General features: G+C 40.6%; 1 protein-coding gene across 1 annotated transcript in view; it reads right to left on the bottom strand.

The window, feature by feature from the left end:
* The window catches only part of Gnb4 (G protein subunit beta 4), a 22,993-nt gene extending 8,053 nt beyond the window's left edge, over positions 1-14,940 (bottom strand). The window contains exons 1-4 of the mRNA XM_004647292.2: positions 14,354-14,940; positions 6,476-6,514; positions 4,677-4,783; positions 1,620-1,683 (exon numbers count right to left, since the gene is read on the bottom strand). Coding sequence (XP_004647349.1) covers positions 1,620-1,683; positions 4,677-4,783; positions 6,476-6,514; positions 14,354-14,410 — 267 coding nt within the window. The 5' untranslated portion in view covers positions 14,411-14,940. The remainder of the gene's footprint in view (positions 1-1,619; positions 1,684-4,676; positions 4,784-6,475; positions 6,515-14,353) is intronic.
* Between the last annotated feature and the right edge of the window lie 1,712 nt (positions 14,941-16,652).

Genomic DNA, 16,652 nt, shown 5'->3' with positions numbered 1-16,652 from the left:
TATATATATTTTTTTTACTAGTATTCTTTCATAGGGTTCCAGAACGCCTTCCAACAAGGTGAGAGTTTGTGCTGTTTCTGCCAGCCCTTTCTGGTGCCTTGCTATCTCTCCTGATCGCCTGCAGGTGACGCGGACAGCGTCAAGGTGCTTTCACGCCACGTAAGGCTGGGCGGCCGTGTAGGAGAGCGGCGCATTGCATAAATGCAACTGTGCTCTCAACCTAGAGTAACATTTTTAGAGTACGTATTTTTGGTCTCGTTTCAGGAAAAATGTAGTTGAAAGAGGCATGCTCAGTGCCAGTTAATGTAGAAAAACTGCTATTGTCTTAGGTAGCTCCAAAATCTCAATCAGAAGCTGGCCATTGTGGCTCATGCTTATTGTCTTGATACTTGGGGGCCAAGGCAGGACATTGGATGCGAGTTCAAGGCCAGCCTGGACTACACAGTTCGACCCTGTCTCAAAAAACTAAACCTAAAAAGTAACAAAACTAAAAATAAAAAAAAGTAAAACAACAGCAACCTCCTCCTCCCCTCCCCCAACCGCTGTTTGCTCTCCAGTACAGCAAAAAGAAAAAAATGAAGAAGGAAAAAAGAAATCCACCCCCCCCCCAAAAAAAACCAAACTAGACTGTGGTTATTACTATATAAAATAATATTTTCAAATGTTTAATAAAAATAGTGCCATACACAGAGTCTAAAAGTGTGTGATCTGTGAAAGTATTCACCAAGCTTTTCTACTACAACTCAACAACTTTCCGTGAGGAACCCTTACAGTGGCTGTGCTAAGAGAGTCTGAGCGTCCGCCAGCAGACAAGCTGCCCTCTGCCCCCGTCCTATCTCCTGTGCAGCCCAGAAGCACAGATCATGGCTAGAGGGGAGGAAGAGCTCCAAGCCAACCATCTGGCTTAGCCACAGTTAGAAGTAAAAATCAAAGTCAATTCATACCAGGAAATAGGAATTTTTTTTTCTGACATTGCCAGTTAAACAGAAGACCCAATGCTATTATGGGCTACTGGACTCTTTTAGAATATTTTGCTGAGTTTACACACCTATAATATTCAATAACGGAACTTTGAAAAAATGGGGTATACCGATGAATGTCCATTTTGTATCTGTGTATTCAAAGTGGTTAGGATAGATATATAGTTGCATTCTCTTAATGAATAGAATGATTTGTTCTAATGGTGTTTGTAAATAGGATCTCAAGTCCACGTCTTGTACAGCAATTAACCACTAAGAAGAATATATGCAGTGTATTATTTGTTGAAACTGTACTTCTCATTGCTATCTGTTTATCAATAAAATTTTGAAAAAAAATAAATAAAAATTAAAAAATAAAAAGAAATAGGAATTTAAAAATTCACTTATGCATAAAAATGGTACTTTTAGAATTCAAATATGGGATATGAGACTCAAGTAAATCACACCAAATCACAGTTTAGCCTTGGGAATAAAAAAGGGTTAAATAATAAAAACAACCTAAAGAGAGGCTTTAGATGAAAATAAAATGTCATACGTTTATCTCAGAAGGCAAGTGAGGTTTGAAGCAAGACTAAAAAACAATTGGTTGACTAAAAACCTCAAACAAGATTATTTAGATGAATGATTTAAAAATTCTACCTTGTTTGTTGTATAGCTATCCCAAATAATTAATTTTCCATCTTGAGAAGCACTGACCAGTAGCCTACAAGAACAAACACAAAAATAATTTGATACTTACAACTTTAAGAAATACACAGTTTAAGTTAGTTATATATTACATTAATATATGACAGTTTGGAAAACAAAACAATTTTTCTAAAAGAAAATTGATACTAAGGGCTGGCAATTAAAAAAAGAAAAAGAAAGGGTCAGTGAGATAGCTCAGCATACTAAGAGCCTGCTTTGGCAAGCATAGGGACCAGGTTTTATCCCCAACATCACATGCCTTGCCGGACCTGGCCCCGGCATGCTGAGAAGGCCACTGAGTCTGGGCGTGGTGGCACATGCCTGTAATCCCAGTGCTGGGGAGGCTGAAAACAAGAGAATCACTATGAGTTCCAGTGCATAGAGAGAACCTGTACCAAATATATTTCAAAAGAAAAAAAAAAAAAAAAAAAAAAAAAACTTGATACTAAAAATGTTCTTCCTATTAAAAAAGAAAAAAAGTATCCAGCATAGCATAAATTATAAACTCAGCGAGTCACTAAATACGTCTTTGGCTATGATTCAATCTCTCCATAGTGACAACACTGCAACTATTACTGAAGACGTTGGTAGATCTTAGCCGACTGGTTTATTATACACAGTCTGTTTACACTTAAGGCAACCGCTATGTCGGGGCCGAACACCCACACTTGGTGCAATCTAAGCAGTTCAGAGAGCCTGTGGCTGCTGCGTGGCAGTGTGACAGGCACACAAGGCAAGACTTTGCTTGTGAGGGGTCTACTGTCTAGTGGAGGGGAGACAGTCAAGATCTTCATAATAAATCAAGAGAAACTTGCCGAAGACTAGTACAAAAGAAATACTGTAGGACAGTAAAAGAGGAATGAATAACAGTTGAATTAATTTAAGACTGCATCTTGAAAAATGTACTTGGGAGAACTGAAGACAGAGAAGTCTACATTCTAGGAGTACACAGCTGACCACAAGAGGTGGGAACACACAGTGGGTGTGCAGAATGTGCCTTCCAGTTGTGCAGGGTTTGTGGGAAACGGCACATGAATTGAGAAAATTAGACTGAGATTATGCTGCAGAAAGGTTTGTTTACTAGGCTAAGGAGCATGAATTCTTAACCAATAATTAGTCAATAATATTTGTTCTGGAATTTTTCACCATGACCTAAAATTCAAAAAACAAAAGAATCTACTCCGAAAACAATCGCCTTGTTAAGCCTGCTTCCCACACTCAGCTCCTTTCCCTGTGGATAACAACACAGGTTCTTGGTGTTGGAGACGCCACTTGTTTTTACAAAAAGGAAAGGCTGGTGGTGGAATAAGGATAGAATCTAAGGGCAAAGTTTTAAGATTCAACTGTCATCATCAGCACACGAGAGTGCAGAGGAAGGAGCTGACAATGTGAGGTGGGTCCTGCACAATTCTTTTGCTTTTGAGAAAATTTTATGAAAGCACAGCAAAGAAGTAACATTGTTTCAAGCGACTGGATTTGCTGTATCAACAAGACAGATTATATTTTTTTAAAAAAATGTGGCTTTGCCCTAACTTTACATCATCAATTATATAATTTTATCTTTCTTCTAAGAGGTACATGCTCCATACTCACAGATTCAAGTATCCATTTATATCAGACAGCATTAAGTAAGGGAGGCTTCCTCTACTTAAAATCTTAGTGTCTCCTGGAAGCAGATACTAATACACGTGCAACTATTTCTTTTTTTTTAATTAATTAATTAATTAATTAATGTGTGTGTGTGTGTGTGTGTGTGTGTGGCCAGTTCAGCCCACCAGGGGGCGGGGCTGGCTGGCATGTGGTGCTGGGAAATTGAACCGCGGTCCCTGTGCTTTGCTTAGCTCGTTCTAGGTAGGTGCTTTAGACCACTGAGCCATCTCACCAGCCCCCATGTGCAACTATTTCTTTCCCAGTAGTACTGAAAGGTGACTTTTTTTTTTTTTTTTTGGATTGGACATTACCCAATAAAATTAACCAAATAAAAGCAGTAAGTCAGCCACTGCGGCAGCAGGCAGAACTGCTACTGCCAAACACACTGGGAAAAGCACAGGCTGTACTGTGATCCTAGGGACGCAGTGACTTGTGGTGCCAAAGCATCTATACTGCAAGCCAGGTGTGAGCCAGATGTGCGCACGTGCACCTGTGGGTGCTGATGTCACAGATTCTAGCGCACACATTTATGGGCTGGGCTGGGGAGCAAGGATGTATTCATTGAACATAACCTCATCTCTTATAATTCACCCTTTATAAGCCTGGGAAAGAGGGCTGGGGAGACAGCTCAGCAGCATAAGCGCCTGCTTGGCAAGTGCAAGGTCCCGAGTTTGATCCCCAATGCCACATCCTGCACCCACCCTGGAAATCCCCGGCATACTGTGGCAGCCACCAAAACCTGGTGTGGTGGTGCATGCCTGTACTCCCAGCACTAGGGAGGCTGAGACAGGAGATCACTACAAGTCTGAGCTGCGTAATGAGACCCTGTACCAAACAATAAATAGAAGATTAAAAAATAATAAAAATAAGCTTAGGAAAGAAATAGTATTCACTAACAAGCACACAGAATATGTTCAATAAATATTTGTATATTAATTGAAATTTCAAGATTAACATGATTATTCCAGTTGCTGTTGGTATATGGCAAAGCAAAGTATAACATCCCACTATAAAGAAATGAAATCCTTTCCTAAGTTGCTTTTCAGCTTCTTTGATGACAGTTTTTTTTTGAATGGTAACAGTTTTAAACTTTGAGGTAGGGTGTAGCATAGTGAAAACACTCCCCTAGCAAGCGCTGTCCACGGGCTGGAGTCGCATGTACACTCCCCTTCAAAAAAAGGGCTGGAGTCGCATGCACACTCCCCTTCCAACAAAGGGCTTCACGCTTCTTAGTGAAAGCAAAATGTTCGCGGTGGGTGCATTTTCTACAAACACATCGTGATATAGTTTGTTTTTAAATAAAGCAAAAACAATGACTCTTAAAATTGTGCTGACAGTCTGGGAACAACAGGCACGAACCTTGAGTCGTAGCCCCAATGCATCGCGTAGATTTTGGCGAGGTGGCCCCGGAGCGTACGCCTCGTCCGCATCTGTATTCGACCCACTGAGTCCATATTTGATGTCATCTTTGGGAGGCAACAAAAATATTACTCTTTACCTCAGATACAGTTTGTGAGATCCTTTCAACTAGAAACAACTGGTAAATAGGAGACTTAAATTTATAGTAACTGAATTTAATATATAATCCCACAGAATTATAAAATCAAAATATTGTACACGAAAAACAATGATTAATATAAAATAATCCTAGATGCTATTATAAGTAAGGAATTTTGTCAGACTATTAACTAAAAAGGGTAGCGATACCTCTTTAAAAATCAGCCACACTATAGAGGACACCAAAAGTAGAGGGGACACAAAGATTGGGTAACAGGTGCCATAGTTACATAGAATGGGGAGGCTCCATGGGCACAGGAGGGTAGACACAGCTTACAATAACCAACTGCATTTCAAAAAGGATTAGAAGATAGGAGTTCAAAAAGCTTCTCAACAGAAAGAAATGATAAATGTTTAAGGAGAGGGAAAAGTTAATTACCCTGATTTGATCTTTTTTTTTTTTTTTTTTCAGTACCAGGGATTGAACTTGGGACCTTGCACTTGCTAGGCAGGCACTTAAGTTGCTGAGCTATATCCTTGGTCCTCTTGATTTGATCTTTACATATTATATATATATATATATATATATATATATATATATATATCACACTGTACCCATAAAGATGTACAACTATGTGTCAATTAAGAAAAAGAAAAAAAAACTACAAAAATATAGTAGATGATCAAAAAGCATTTGTACATTCTGTGTAAAAGATAATTTTGTTCATATATATATCACATAAAATCCTTCTTTAATAGAAGTGATCAAGGGGCTGGGGAGATGACTCAGTAGAATAAGTGCTTCCCTAGCAAGCACAAGGGTCTGAGTTCAATCTCTGGTTCCACAAAAAAAAAAAAAAAAAGAAAAAAAGAACTGATCAATATTAACAAAATCTTCCCAAGAGCACATCAAAAAAACAGTAATTGTAATATACTAAAAGGAATAAAAACTACCTAAAACAAACATAAACTAGATGAATCTATGTATTTTATAGAATTTAATTTTTCCACAGGCTATTTTAAGACAGACAGACAGACCGAGCGAGCGAGCGAGCGAGCGAGAGAGAGAGAGAGAGAGAGAGAGACAGGCAGACAGAGACAGAGAGACAGAGACAGACAGAAAGACAGACAGACAGAATGAGTGTGTGCCGTGTGGGAGACAGGGTCTCATTCATAATTTAGGCTGTCCTTGAACTCACTATGTAGCCCAGGCTGGCCTCAAACTTGCTATGGATCTGGTGTCTCAGCCCCAAGTGCTGGGACCAAGTGTGCCACCATGCCTGGCTTAAGTATATACAGATATAAAACATACATATATCTGTATATATTTTTAAGAGTAGGCAGTATTTACTGACAGAATGAAAGCTCTAAGAGGGACAGAAGTGGGTCCCAAGTAGGTGGCCTCTTAACAGTATATTGTATTTATTTTGGTATTGGGAATTGAACTCAGGACCCTGCACTTGCCAGGCAGGCACTTGTGCTGCTGAGCTATGTCCCCAGCCCTTAACAATATATTTTAAAAACACATGTACTATACAATATTTGACAAATTACAAAGTATTTTTTTAATTATAAGATATTTTATATAGAGATTTCATCTGTATTGGTGTCAGTTTGTTTCATGTGGTTAACATGAATTGAGGGGGGAAAAAAACCTTTACCTGAACAAGGGTTGCATCATTACACGCTTTCCTAGCATCCTGAAAGAAAGAAATAGGATTATTACATGTGGAAACCTCCAGATATGATTAAAATGATTAATTCTATGGAAAATATGGATTTGCAAATAAACTTTAGGGTACATCATTATTTCTAAAGATCTGTTTCTTGAAACATGGTTCTACTGTGTAGTTCCGACTGGCCTTGATCCACTATGCATCCAGCTAGCTTTAAAGTTGCTGTCTGTGTATCTGTACACACACAATAGTTAGGATAGATATACAGCTACTTTCTCTTAATTCAGTGAGAAGTAAGATTTGTACTAATAATGTTTGGACAGGATATAATGTCTGCATCTTGTACTATGAATAACTACTACAAAGACAATATGCAATGTATTAATTACTGTAACTGTCTTACTATCCTGTTTTGAAACTGTCTCATTACTATTTGTTTCTCAATAAAATTAATAAAAAAATAAATAAAGTTGCTGGGATCCTCCTGCCTCCATCTCCCAAAGGCTAGAATTATAGTCATGTGCTATCATGCCTGTCTCTAAAATTGTTTTGAAATAAAATTCACATAAAACCAAATACTTTAATGATTTTAAGGTATGTAAGCCAGTGATTCTTAACATATTCACAATTCTGTACAATGACCACCACCAGTTCCAAAACACTCCTGCCATCCTGACTCCCTTTCCCATCATTCCAAAGCAATCACTAAGCTTGTTGCCCTTTCTCCGTAGATTTGCCTACTCTTGGCCATTTCATTAAATGGCATCATTCCATATGCAGCCTGTGTATCTGGCCTGCTGTATTAACAGTATTATGTTCAAGGCTCAGCCACATTAAGTTTTAATTAGCACACTGTTACACTCACGACTGAAGAGAACTTCATAATATGCATATGTCATTCTTTGTTTATCTGTCAACCAAAAGTGGCGGGCACCAGTTTCCATTTTTTAGCTATTACAAATAATGACGGTATGAACATTCTTATTTAAGCTTTCTTATTTAAGTACTATATTTTATTTTTTATGTATTTAGTACAGGGTCTACAGGGTCTCACTACACAGATTGGACTCGTGATCCTCCTGTCTGTAGCCGCCCAAGTGCTGGGATTGCAGGTGCGCACCACCACGCCCAGTCTCAGTCACCGTCTCAGTGTGCCCCAGGGGCAGGGCTGGCACGGCACATCGGGGATTGAACCCTGCATCTGCCTAAGCAGGCACTTTAATCCGCGGAGCTATCTGGCCGGCCCTTTTATTTTTAATTCACTGGGGATTGCCAAAGAGTGGGATTACTAAAGAGGGTAGCACAATTACTCTGTCAAAGTCTACAGCAGCTGCAACCATTTCCCATTCCCGACAACGATGGATTAGGGATCCAGTTTCTCAGTTTCTTTATCAGCAACGTTTATCGTCCATTTAAAAAAATTATAGTCATCTGAGCAGGTGTAAAATGGTTATTTCATTGTGGTTTCAATTCTTCTTTCACTAATGATTAATGGGGCTAAGCATCTTTACATGTTTTCACTGCTACACAGATATTATGTGTCTTATAGATATTACATATAATCTATTTGGGAGAATTGTCTATTCAAAGTCTTGTCAATATTTAAATTGAGTTGTCTTTTTAATGTGCAGTTGTAGGACTGTTTGTATATTTTTACAGCTTTTTCTTTTTTTTTTTTTGGTGGAACCAGGGATTGAACTCAGGTCCTTGCGCTTGCCAGGGAAGCGCTTATTCCACTGAGCCATCTCCCCGGCCCCATTTGTGTATTTTTGATACTAGAACCTTATAACATTTTCTCCTATTCTGTCACCTGCCTTTTTCTCCTGATAGTATCCTCTGACACATAGTTTTTTTTTTCTTTTCAAAGTTTTATTGATAAACATATAGCAATGAGACAGTTTCAAATCAAATCGAAAGTACAGTTTCAACAAATGATACACTGCATATATTCTTCTTTGTGGTTAATTGCTGTACAAGATGCAGACTTGTGATCCTACTTACAAACACCATTAGAACAAATCATTCTATTCATTAAGAGAATGCAACTATATACCTATCCCAACCACTTTGAATACACAGATACAAAATGGACATTCATAGTTATATCCCAATTTTTTTAAGTTCCGTTGTTGTATATTATAGGTGTGTAAACTCAGCAAAATATTCTAAAAGAGTCCAGTAGCCCATAATAGCATTGGGTCTTCTGTTTAACTGGCAATGTCAGAAATTATTGACCTGAGTCCCCCACAGCTCAACATAACAACATGGCTTTACTTACTATATTTCGTCTTCATACTTTTCTACTGGATGGTTAAAACCAAGGTAAAGCAGGACCTATGCAACAAGAGTTGTAGCTTTTTGGTCTGAGAAGGTCAGTGAAATGCCCTCAGGATTTATCCTGAGATCCTGTACCTCAGGTTGTAGAACCTTTGTCAGTGTCAGCCATGTGGATGAGTCACGGCCATTGCTTGGCCAGTGTGCTCTCTGTGAAAGCCTGAGAGAGTGTCTTCTCCCCATGTGACTCTCCTTAGGCCCACTCTATGTCATCGATCACTTTCCTCTTTGGCCCCATAATCTTCTTGATCAGAAAATTTGGGACACTACCTAGGTACATGACGTTACGGTACAACTTCTCATATGTCCTTGTCTTAATTGACCTTAGAAGGCTAGGGCCAAAATGTTGGCTTTCCTTGTAGCCCTCCTTTTTCTCTAATTTTGGTCTGCAAACTTAGGTTATTAACCATCCAGAAGACAAGCTTATTGTTATTATCAAACGATTTAGGCTATCAAGCTTTACCTCACTATCTCACTGCATTTCAAACTGACACATAGTTTTTATTAAAAATATTTTTTTTGGAAATAAGGTGTTGCCATGTTGGCCTCAGCCTCTTTAGTAGTTGGGACTTATACGAATAATACAGTTTTCATTTTTGCTTTTTAAAAAGGTTTCTAATTTATTTATTTGATACAGAGTTTCTCTACCTAGCCTTCCTAGCACTGGGAATACAGGCATGTGTCCCCACACCCAGTTTTGGTGGCTGGCAGAGCATGCCTGGGGTTCCAGGGCCCAACGTGGCATGTGGTACTGGGGATCAAACCTGGGTCCTTGCACTCGCCAGGCAGTAGCTTAGACAACTAAGAATCTCCCCAGCCCTGTTTTTGCTTTTTGAGACAGACTGTCTCCATGCAGTTCAGGCTGGCCTTGAACTTACTTTGTAGTCCAGGCTGGCCTCAAATTCACACCAATCCTCCTGCTGCAGCCTCCCAAGTGCTGGGATTACAGGTGTGCACTACTATGCCAAACAATAAAACAATTTCAAAACTATAAATGAAAATTTTTGAGTTACAGTAAAAATCAGTACCAAAACCAAAAATATTGTATTGGAATACAAGAATTCTTCCAATATCTTAGCAGCAGTTACTTGCAAATTTACATTGTTCTAATAATCAATTTATATGAAAAATTTATCCTCATGAACACTGCTGTTCATTGTAAAAGTGTATATAAAAGAGTTCTAGAGCAGGTGAGATAGCTCAGTAGACAAAGTGCCTGCTTTGGCAAGTGCAGAGACCAGGGTTCGATCCCGGGTTGGCATGCCTTGCCAGCCATGCCCCCCAGGGTGCACTGAGCCAGCAACAGAGTCTGGCCATGGTGGTGCATGCCTATAATCCCAGAACTGGGAAGGCTGCAAACAGGAGGATCACCACGAGTCCTGCATAGTGAGACCCTGTACCAAATACATAAAAATGGGGAAAAAAGAGTTCTATATCCCACTACAACTAAAAATGTAAAATCTGATATTAACATTGGTGTAAAAGAAAATAAAAAGAAAGGTGATACATTTCTTGTCCTAAATCATAGAAGTAACAATTACAAAAGAAAACAAAATTTTAGCTCTGCATGATGTGGCAGAAGCTAAGGGAACCAGCCAGGTGTGCCAGCCACAGTACTTGTGGGGGCTACTGACGTGTTCCTAGTACAGTGTAGCAGTTACTGCATTTTGTACTGATAATCTAAAGAAAAGTGTTGCTTTTGATTTTTTTTAATATTTAAATTTTTGCAATGAAATAAAAATACTTAGATAAGCATCTTAAAAAACCTATATCTGTCTTCTCCATTTGTACTGTTTAAAACAAGTCATTTATTGTATTAGATAGAATACCTTTGATTAAGTCATGTGTTTAACTTAAAGTCGGGTAAAAATACAGTAAGATTATATTTTTAGAAAGGAGAAATAGAATGGGCATCCTTTAAATACGGAGTGACATGACTAAACCAAGAGAAAAGCACACGGCATCCTACACAAAGCCACTTGAAGTCATGGGATATGATTCAGTGAACACCTATACCCATGACACTGAACCTGGGAAATGACCAAGACCTAATTTCCCATGCAAGCACAAGTAACTATGAAGTACAAGGCAGACTATGATCTTTCCTGTCACAGCAGTCTAACGTGTCACACAAGTAATGAATTGTCACTCATTTGTATTAGTATAAATGCTTTGTGCGTTTAATCCTCTGCACAAACCTTTAAAGTGGGCATTGGTATTCTTGCTTCAGGAAAGTTAAGAAATTTGCCTGTGATCACCCAGTAATAAAAGGGAGCCACATGCGATGCACCACGCCACGCTACCTTTCAAAAAAGGAAAGACAATGAATCCAACAGGAGGACTCTCACGAGGCTTTTAAAGGAGGACAAGAGACAACATTCCAAACGGCAAAAGCGGACCACAGGCAATATAATTCCAGGCAAAGAAAACAATCTGATAAAAGCCAACGAAGTAAGTGCAATGCATGGTTCAGGGAATAGCGAAAGGGCACCCACGCTGGGGTGGCCACAGCTCAGGCTGCAGCGGAGGCCATGAGACGTGCCTGGGAGGCAGTGCAGCCGCAGCGACAGAGCACAGGCTCTGGAGTCAAAGCACTCCTGCTCTGACTCCTGCTTACTACTCAGTTTCCTGGAAAGTTATTTAATCTCACTGAATTTGGCTTCCTCAAAGACCAAGTGAAGCAACATTAGCTACTTCACCGGGTTGCTACGAGGATTCAATGGGACGTGCACGTGGCCACCCAATTGGCCAATCATCAGCTGCTCCCTCTCAGCATCTGGAAGATGTGACACAAAACAGAGATGGCAGGGAATTTCTTCTGATGGTGCAGCACAGGCTGAGCAAACCCAGTATGAAAATCCAAAATCGTAGGGGCCAGGGAGATGGCTCAGTAGAATAAGCACCTGCCTTGTAAGCACAAGGGCCTGAGTTCAATCCCTGGTTCCGCAAAAAAAAAAAAAAAAAAAAAATCCAAAATCAGAAAGGCTCCAAATGGAGACATTCTGAGCACTGCCATCTGCCACAGCACAATTCTACACCTGACTTCAGAGGAGGGGTTAAGAGTCAAAATGTTGGTACACTAAAGATATGTAAAATTGGGGCCAGCCAGCCAGCTCAGCAGACTAAAGCGCCTGCTTAGGCAGAGCGCAGGGACAGGGGTTTGATCCTCAGTGCTTTACCAGCCCCGTCCCAGGGGCCCACTGAGACTGCAAATGAGACTGGGCGTGGTGGCATGTGCCTGTAATCCCAGCACTTGGGAGGCTGAAAACAGGAGGATCACTGTAGACCCTGTACTACATACATTAAAAATAAAGAAAGATATGTAAAATTATCCTCAGGCTATAGGCATAAGCAACATAAAAAAATTCATGTCTATCCCTGAGTCCCATTCCCACAATATCTCATTATATGTATGCGAATATTCCAGAACTCAAAAAAAAATTTTTTTTTTTTCTGAAATCTGAAAGTCTTGTGGTCACAAGCATTTCAGATACGGGACGTTCCACTGTAACATCTGATTCAGAGATTAGCTTGCCAGGTCTTCTTGATCATCTCAAGCAAAAGAAATTCCTCCTCTGCTTTGATGACTTTGTTCCGACACGCACAGTATCATGAAATCACTAACTTCCTTGAATTCCTGTCAGCCACACTCATCATGACCTCACTGAACTGACAAAACAACATTTTTCTCGTATTTTTCAGCTGTCCCTTCTTTTCCCTCCTTTTTTTTTGGTCACATCTCTATATAGATGTCATGCTTTACTTTAAAATCCATCAAGCTCTTTTGAAACAGCTAGTGCAAAAGATTTATAATGGGTAGAGCCACAGACACGTTCCAGAGATGCTTCCTGCTTTGTTGCTAAAGTTCTCTGTCCATGTCTGTAAGCTATTTCAGTTTTACTTTTTTGCTCAAAAAGAAGCAGGCAGAGGGCTGCGGAGATAGCTTGGTGCTTTAAGCGCCTGCTGGCAAGCCAAGGACGCTGAGTTTGAGCCCCAGTATTGCATGCCATGCCGGTGCTGGCCCCGCCCCGGGGTGCACTGTGCCAACCCTGAAACCAGAGGCGGGATGCCTGTAATCCTAGCACTGGGGAGGCTGATGCAGGAGGATCAATATGAGTCTGAACTGCCGAGACTCTGCATCGAATAAATAAATGAATAAATAAATATTAAAATAAAAAAAGAAACAGGCAGCTACCAGGCACTCACAGTTCACTCGTTCCTCCACCCTGCTTGCCAACGGGCTGTCCTAAACATCTTTTCATTCTTCACGCTGCCTTCCTTGATATCCCTTGGGCCCAGCAAGGTATAAGCAAGCATCTGAGCCACCATTCCGAAGAAGGGACTGCAGGAGCTGTCCCTCAGCGGGCACACCCTGCTCCTGTGAGAGGCACAGCTGCTGCAGGTGCCTTTTTCCCCAGCCGGCCCCCATAATGCCACGCGACTGCTCTATTACAGTTTCAAGTTCTAAGACTATCTTAATTTTGTTAATGCTAGAGTGTTTGTTTAATTTTTTAAAATATATTTATTGAGGGAAAGAAAGTTCCTGTCTGAAACAGGGACGGGAGGGGGCGTCCTGAGTGGGTGGCCCCTGAGGCTGGAGTATTTGGCTAGGCACGGTAGTGCACGCCTTAATTCCAGCACTCAGCAGGCAGAGGCAGGAGGATTGTGATGTGTTTGACGCCAGCCTGGGCTACAAAGTAGGTTCAAGGCCAGCCTGAGCTATATAGTTAAGACCCTGTCAAAAACAGAAGAAAAAAAAGGAAACACACACACACAACACCACCACCACCTTAATAAATAAAACTAGAGCTTTCCCCCACCAGCTCTTTCAACACAGTTTCACACTGTACTACAAGCTGGCCTTGAATTAATTACGTAGGCCTGGCTGGCCTCAACTTTACAGGAATCCTCCTGCCTCACCCTCCCAAGTGCTGGAATTACAGGCATGCACTACCACGCCTGGCTTGAGTATTTGTTTTGTATCCTCTTTACAGTTCTGAATTGACTTACAAAATTAACGGATACTGGACATCTTAATTCTGCCTCATAATTTTTTTTGCATCATCATAATTTTTAATGCTGCTACAATCTAATGTTTTAGAGATTAATACTGTCCTAGTAAATGGGATATCTGCCTTGTTTTATTATACAAAAAAACTGTGATTCTCTGTGTATGACTAAGGAGAGTATCATGTTTGTCTTATAGCTGGGGTTGCATATATATTATTAACTTCTCAGGAACACAGAAGCCATTTGCATTGGTACTTCTTTTTTTTTTTTTTTTTTTGAACCGGGGATTGAACTCTGGCCACTGCACTTGCCAGGCAAGTGCTTATTCCACTGAGCCAACTCCCCGGCCCCATGCATTGGTACTTCTTGGGAATGACTTTTAAGCATGTTAAAAACAAGCTGATCATTTTGGCTTTATAAATCAGTTGACATATGTAGACTGATAAACCAATTAACGAATTTTATACATTGGTATTACTAAACAAAAGCACTAAAATTTCAAAACGAAAATGTTCTCACCTGGATCTGGTTCCGCAGCTGCTCCGCCTCCTGCCTCAGCTGTTCCAGTTCACTCATCCTTTCAATTCTTTTATTTCAGGAATTAGCAAAGGAAAGCAACTGTTAGAAATGAGAGACAAGGAGAGACTCAGTATTCCATTTGCATCTCAATCTACTTATGAAATACTTACATAACTTTTCTTCTGAAACTCCAATGAAGTAGTCAGTTGTTACTGGAACTTAAGAGTCTGTTAGAAATCCAGATCTAGATTATTCAGAGAAGGGGTTTATTGAGGAACGTGGATAGATGTTGTCAGTAGCAAAACTCAAGTCACGCCAAACCATCGAAAATCGGAATCAGAGGCCACGAATGAGGACCGCACCCCTACGCTCATGAAGAAGCCATCTGAGGAATTCCTCGAAGCCATAGTATTGTGGACGAGCCACGTGTGGTGAGGACAGAAAGTGGCACAACAGCTGTTCACCCAGTGAGCTAAACGCTGCTCCTACAACCAGCCTAAGCAATCAGTGGACTTTGTTTCAAAACAACCTGCATGAACTTGTCCCTTTTTTTCTTTTAAAAGTTTCCCTTGCCCCAACCTTTTCTGAAGTACCTACGGTCTCCCAAAGCACACATATTTACTATTCTAGTGAAAAAAAACTTGTTTTGGAGATTTGGTTTTGTCATTCGCTTTAGGTAGATAGGGAATAGCAGATGGAAAATCTTGAGCATTTAAGACTGGATTATAGGAATTAAAACGCAGGAGTACAGTGAAGCAGTAACTATGTCCATTCATATGTCTGTATATTCACCTCCAACTTTTCACTTCAGCTGAATCCCGTGGCTGCCAATCCCACTTACTTTTAGATTTCTGAGGCTTAGCCTTTTCAAAGTACATTATTCAAACAAGGTGAAAAAGCAAAACTGAATCCTACCCCACCTTCCAGGCCTCCTTATTTTAGGAGATGGCAATTCCATTCTCCAACTAGTAAAACAGAAAAATCTTGGAGTCCTCCTGAGTATTTCTTTCCTGCGCTCTCCATCTAACCCACCGGCAAGTCATGCCAATTATCCCTTTCAAACTTATCCAGGGCCTGACCAGTTCTGACTACCTTCACTCTCCTACCTTGGCCTCCTTCCTACTGCCCCAACCGCTCTCCGTTCAAGCCTAAATACTGCGCAGCTGGCGAGTTGCGATGCTTGTAAAATACAAGTCACTCTTCTGCCTTCCAACCCTCAGAGCAGAGCTGTACTCTTCTCTGCAAAGGCCTGCACTGTCTCTCTACTATGCCCCCACCCTGGCACACTGCACACACATGCACGACCTCCTCCTCGCTCTCTCCCTATCTTCTTTCCTCCAGCTGCTGCAACAATTTCTCGATGGTTCCTGAACACGCAAGGCAAGCTCCAGCGTGGTGCCCCTGTGCTCCTGCCCCCTCGGGCCGGCCTATTCGTGGCCCTGGCACTTGCAGCACTTTTTCTCTTACGTCACTCTCCCACCACCCCTCAGAGCAGCTTCTGCTGACACACACGCATCCCCAACCAGTCTCCCGCTACAGGCTACCTGCCCTGTTTTATTTTTCACTGTAAGATTCAATATTTTTTAGCATGTATTTACTTACAAATTGTGCTCTGCTTCCTCCTGATAAAAATGTAACCTCATTGAGGTAGGTTCTTTGCTTTATTCTTTGTTACATGCACAGAGCTTAAGACGCTTTGATCTCCAGTAAACAAGGTTATTTGAAATAGCTTAAGAAATAAAAGAAAATTAATTCTAAGGAATTAGGATCAATCAGAGAACCAAAAAAGAAAGAATATTACTGTTTTGGGAGCAGATGGGAGACTCTCCTTTCATATCTTTTTCCAATCAAGGTCCAATTAAAAACTAGCAATACAGTTGCTCGTGTCCCGTAAGGCTCTCCCTCCAGAAGGGGTCTTCCATCACCTTCTTACTCCTTTTGCTCTATCGTGCTGATTTAACAGACAGCCTGAGACACTTGTCCTTAGACACAAGTTACTGACACTGCGTTCGTTAACTTCTTTATCCTCCATACTGCCGGTAAAGCACAAGTTACGTCTGTAGGCTAGAACGTTTATCCAGGCTATGGATTTAGCAAGAATCCCAGGTGACGCTACTGTTCACATTCAGTGCATCAGATGAACTTAATGTTATAACAGTATCAGTGGAGCTAATTTTGGTCAGTGTGTTTGGGTGTTCATGTAAAATCTTTCTACTATGATGTTCCCCACTTTCATTCAGCAAATAACCTGTGAAGAGCCTCTGGTTTTCAACTGCATCCTTACCATCAGGAGTTAAAT

Source organism: Octodon degus, unplaced genomic scaffold, assembly GCF_000260255.1.
Source record: "Octodon degus isolate 3935 unplaced genomic scaffold, OctDeg1.0 scaffold00298, whole genome shotgun sequence".
NCBI lineage: Eukaryota > Metazoa > Chordata > Mammalia > Rodentia > Octodontidae > Octodon > Octodon degus.
This window is presented reverse-complemented; position numbering and strand designations above follow the sequence as displayed.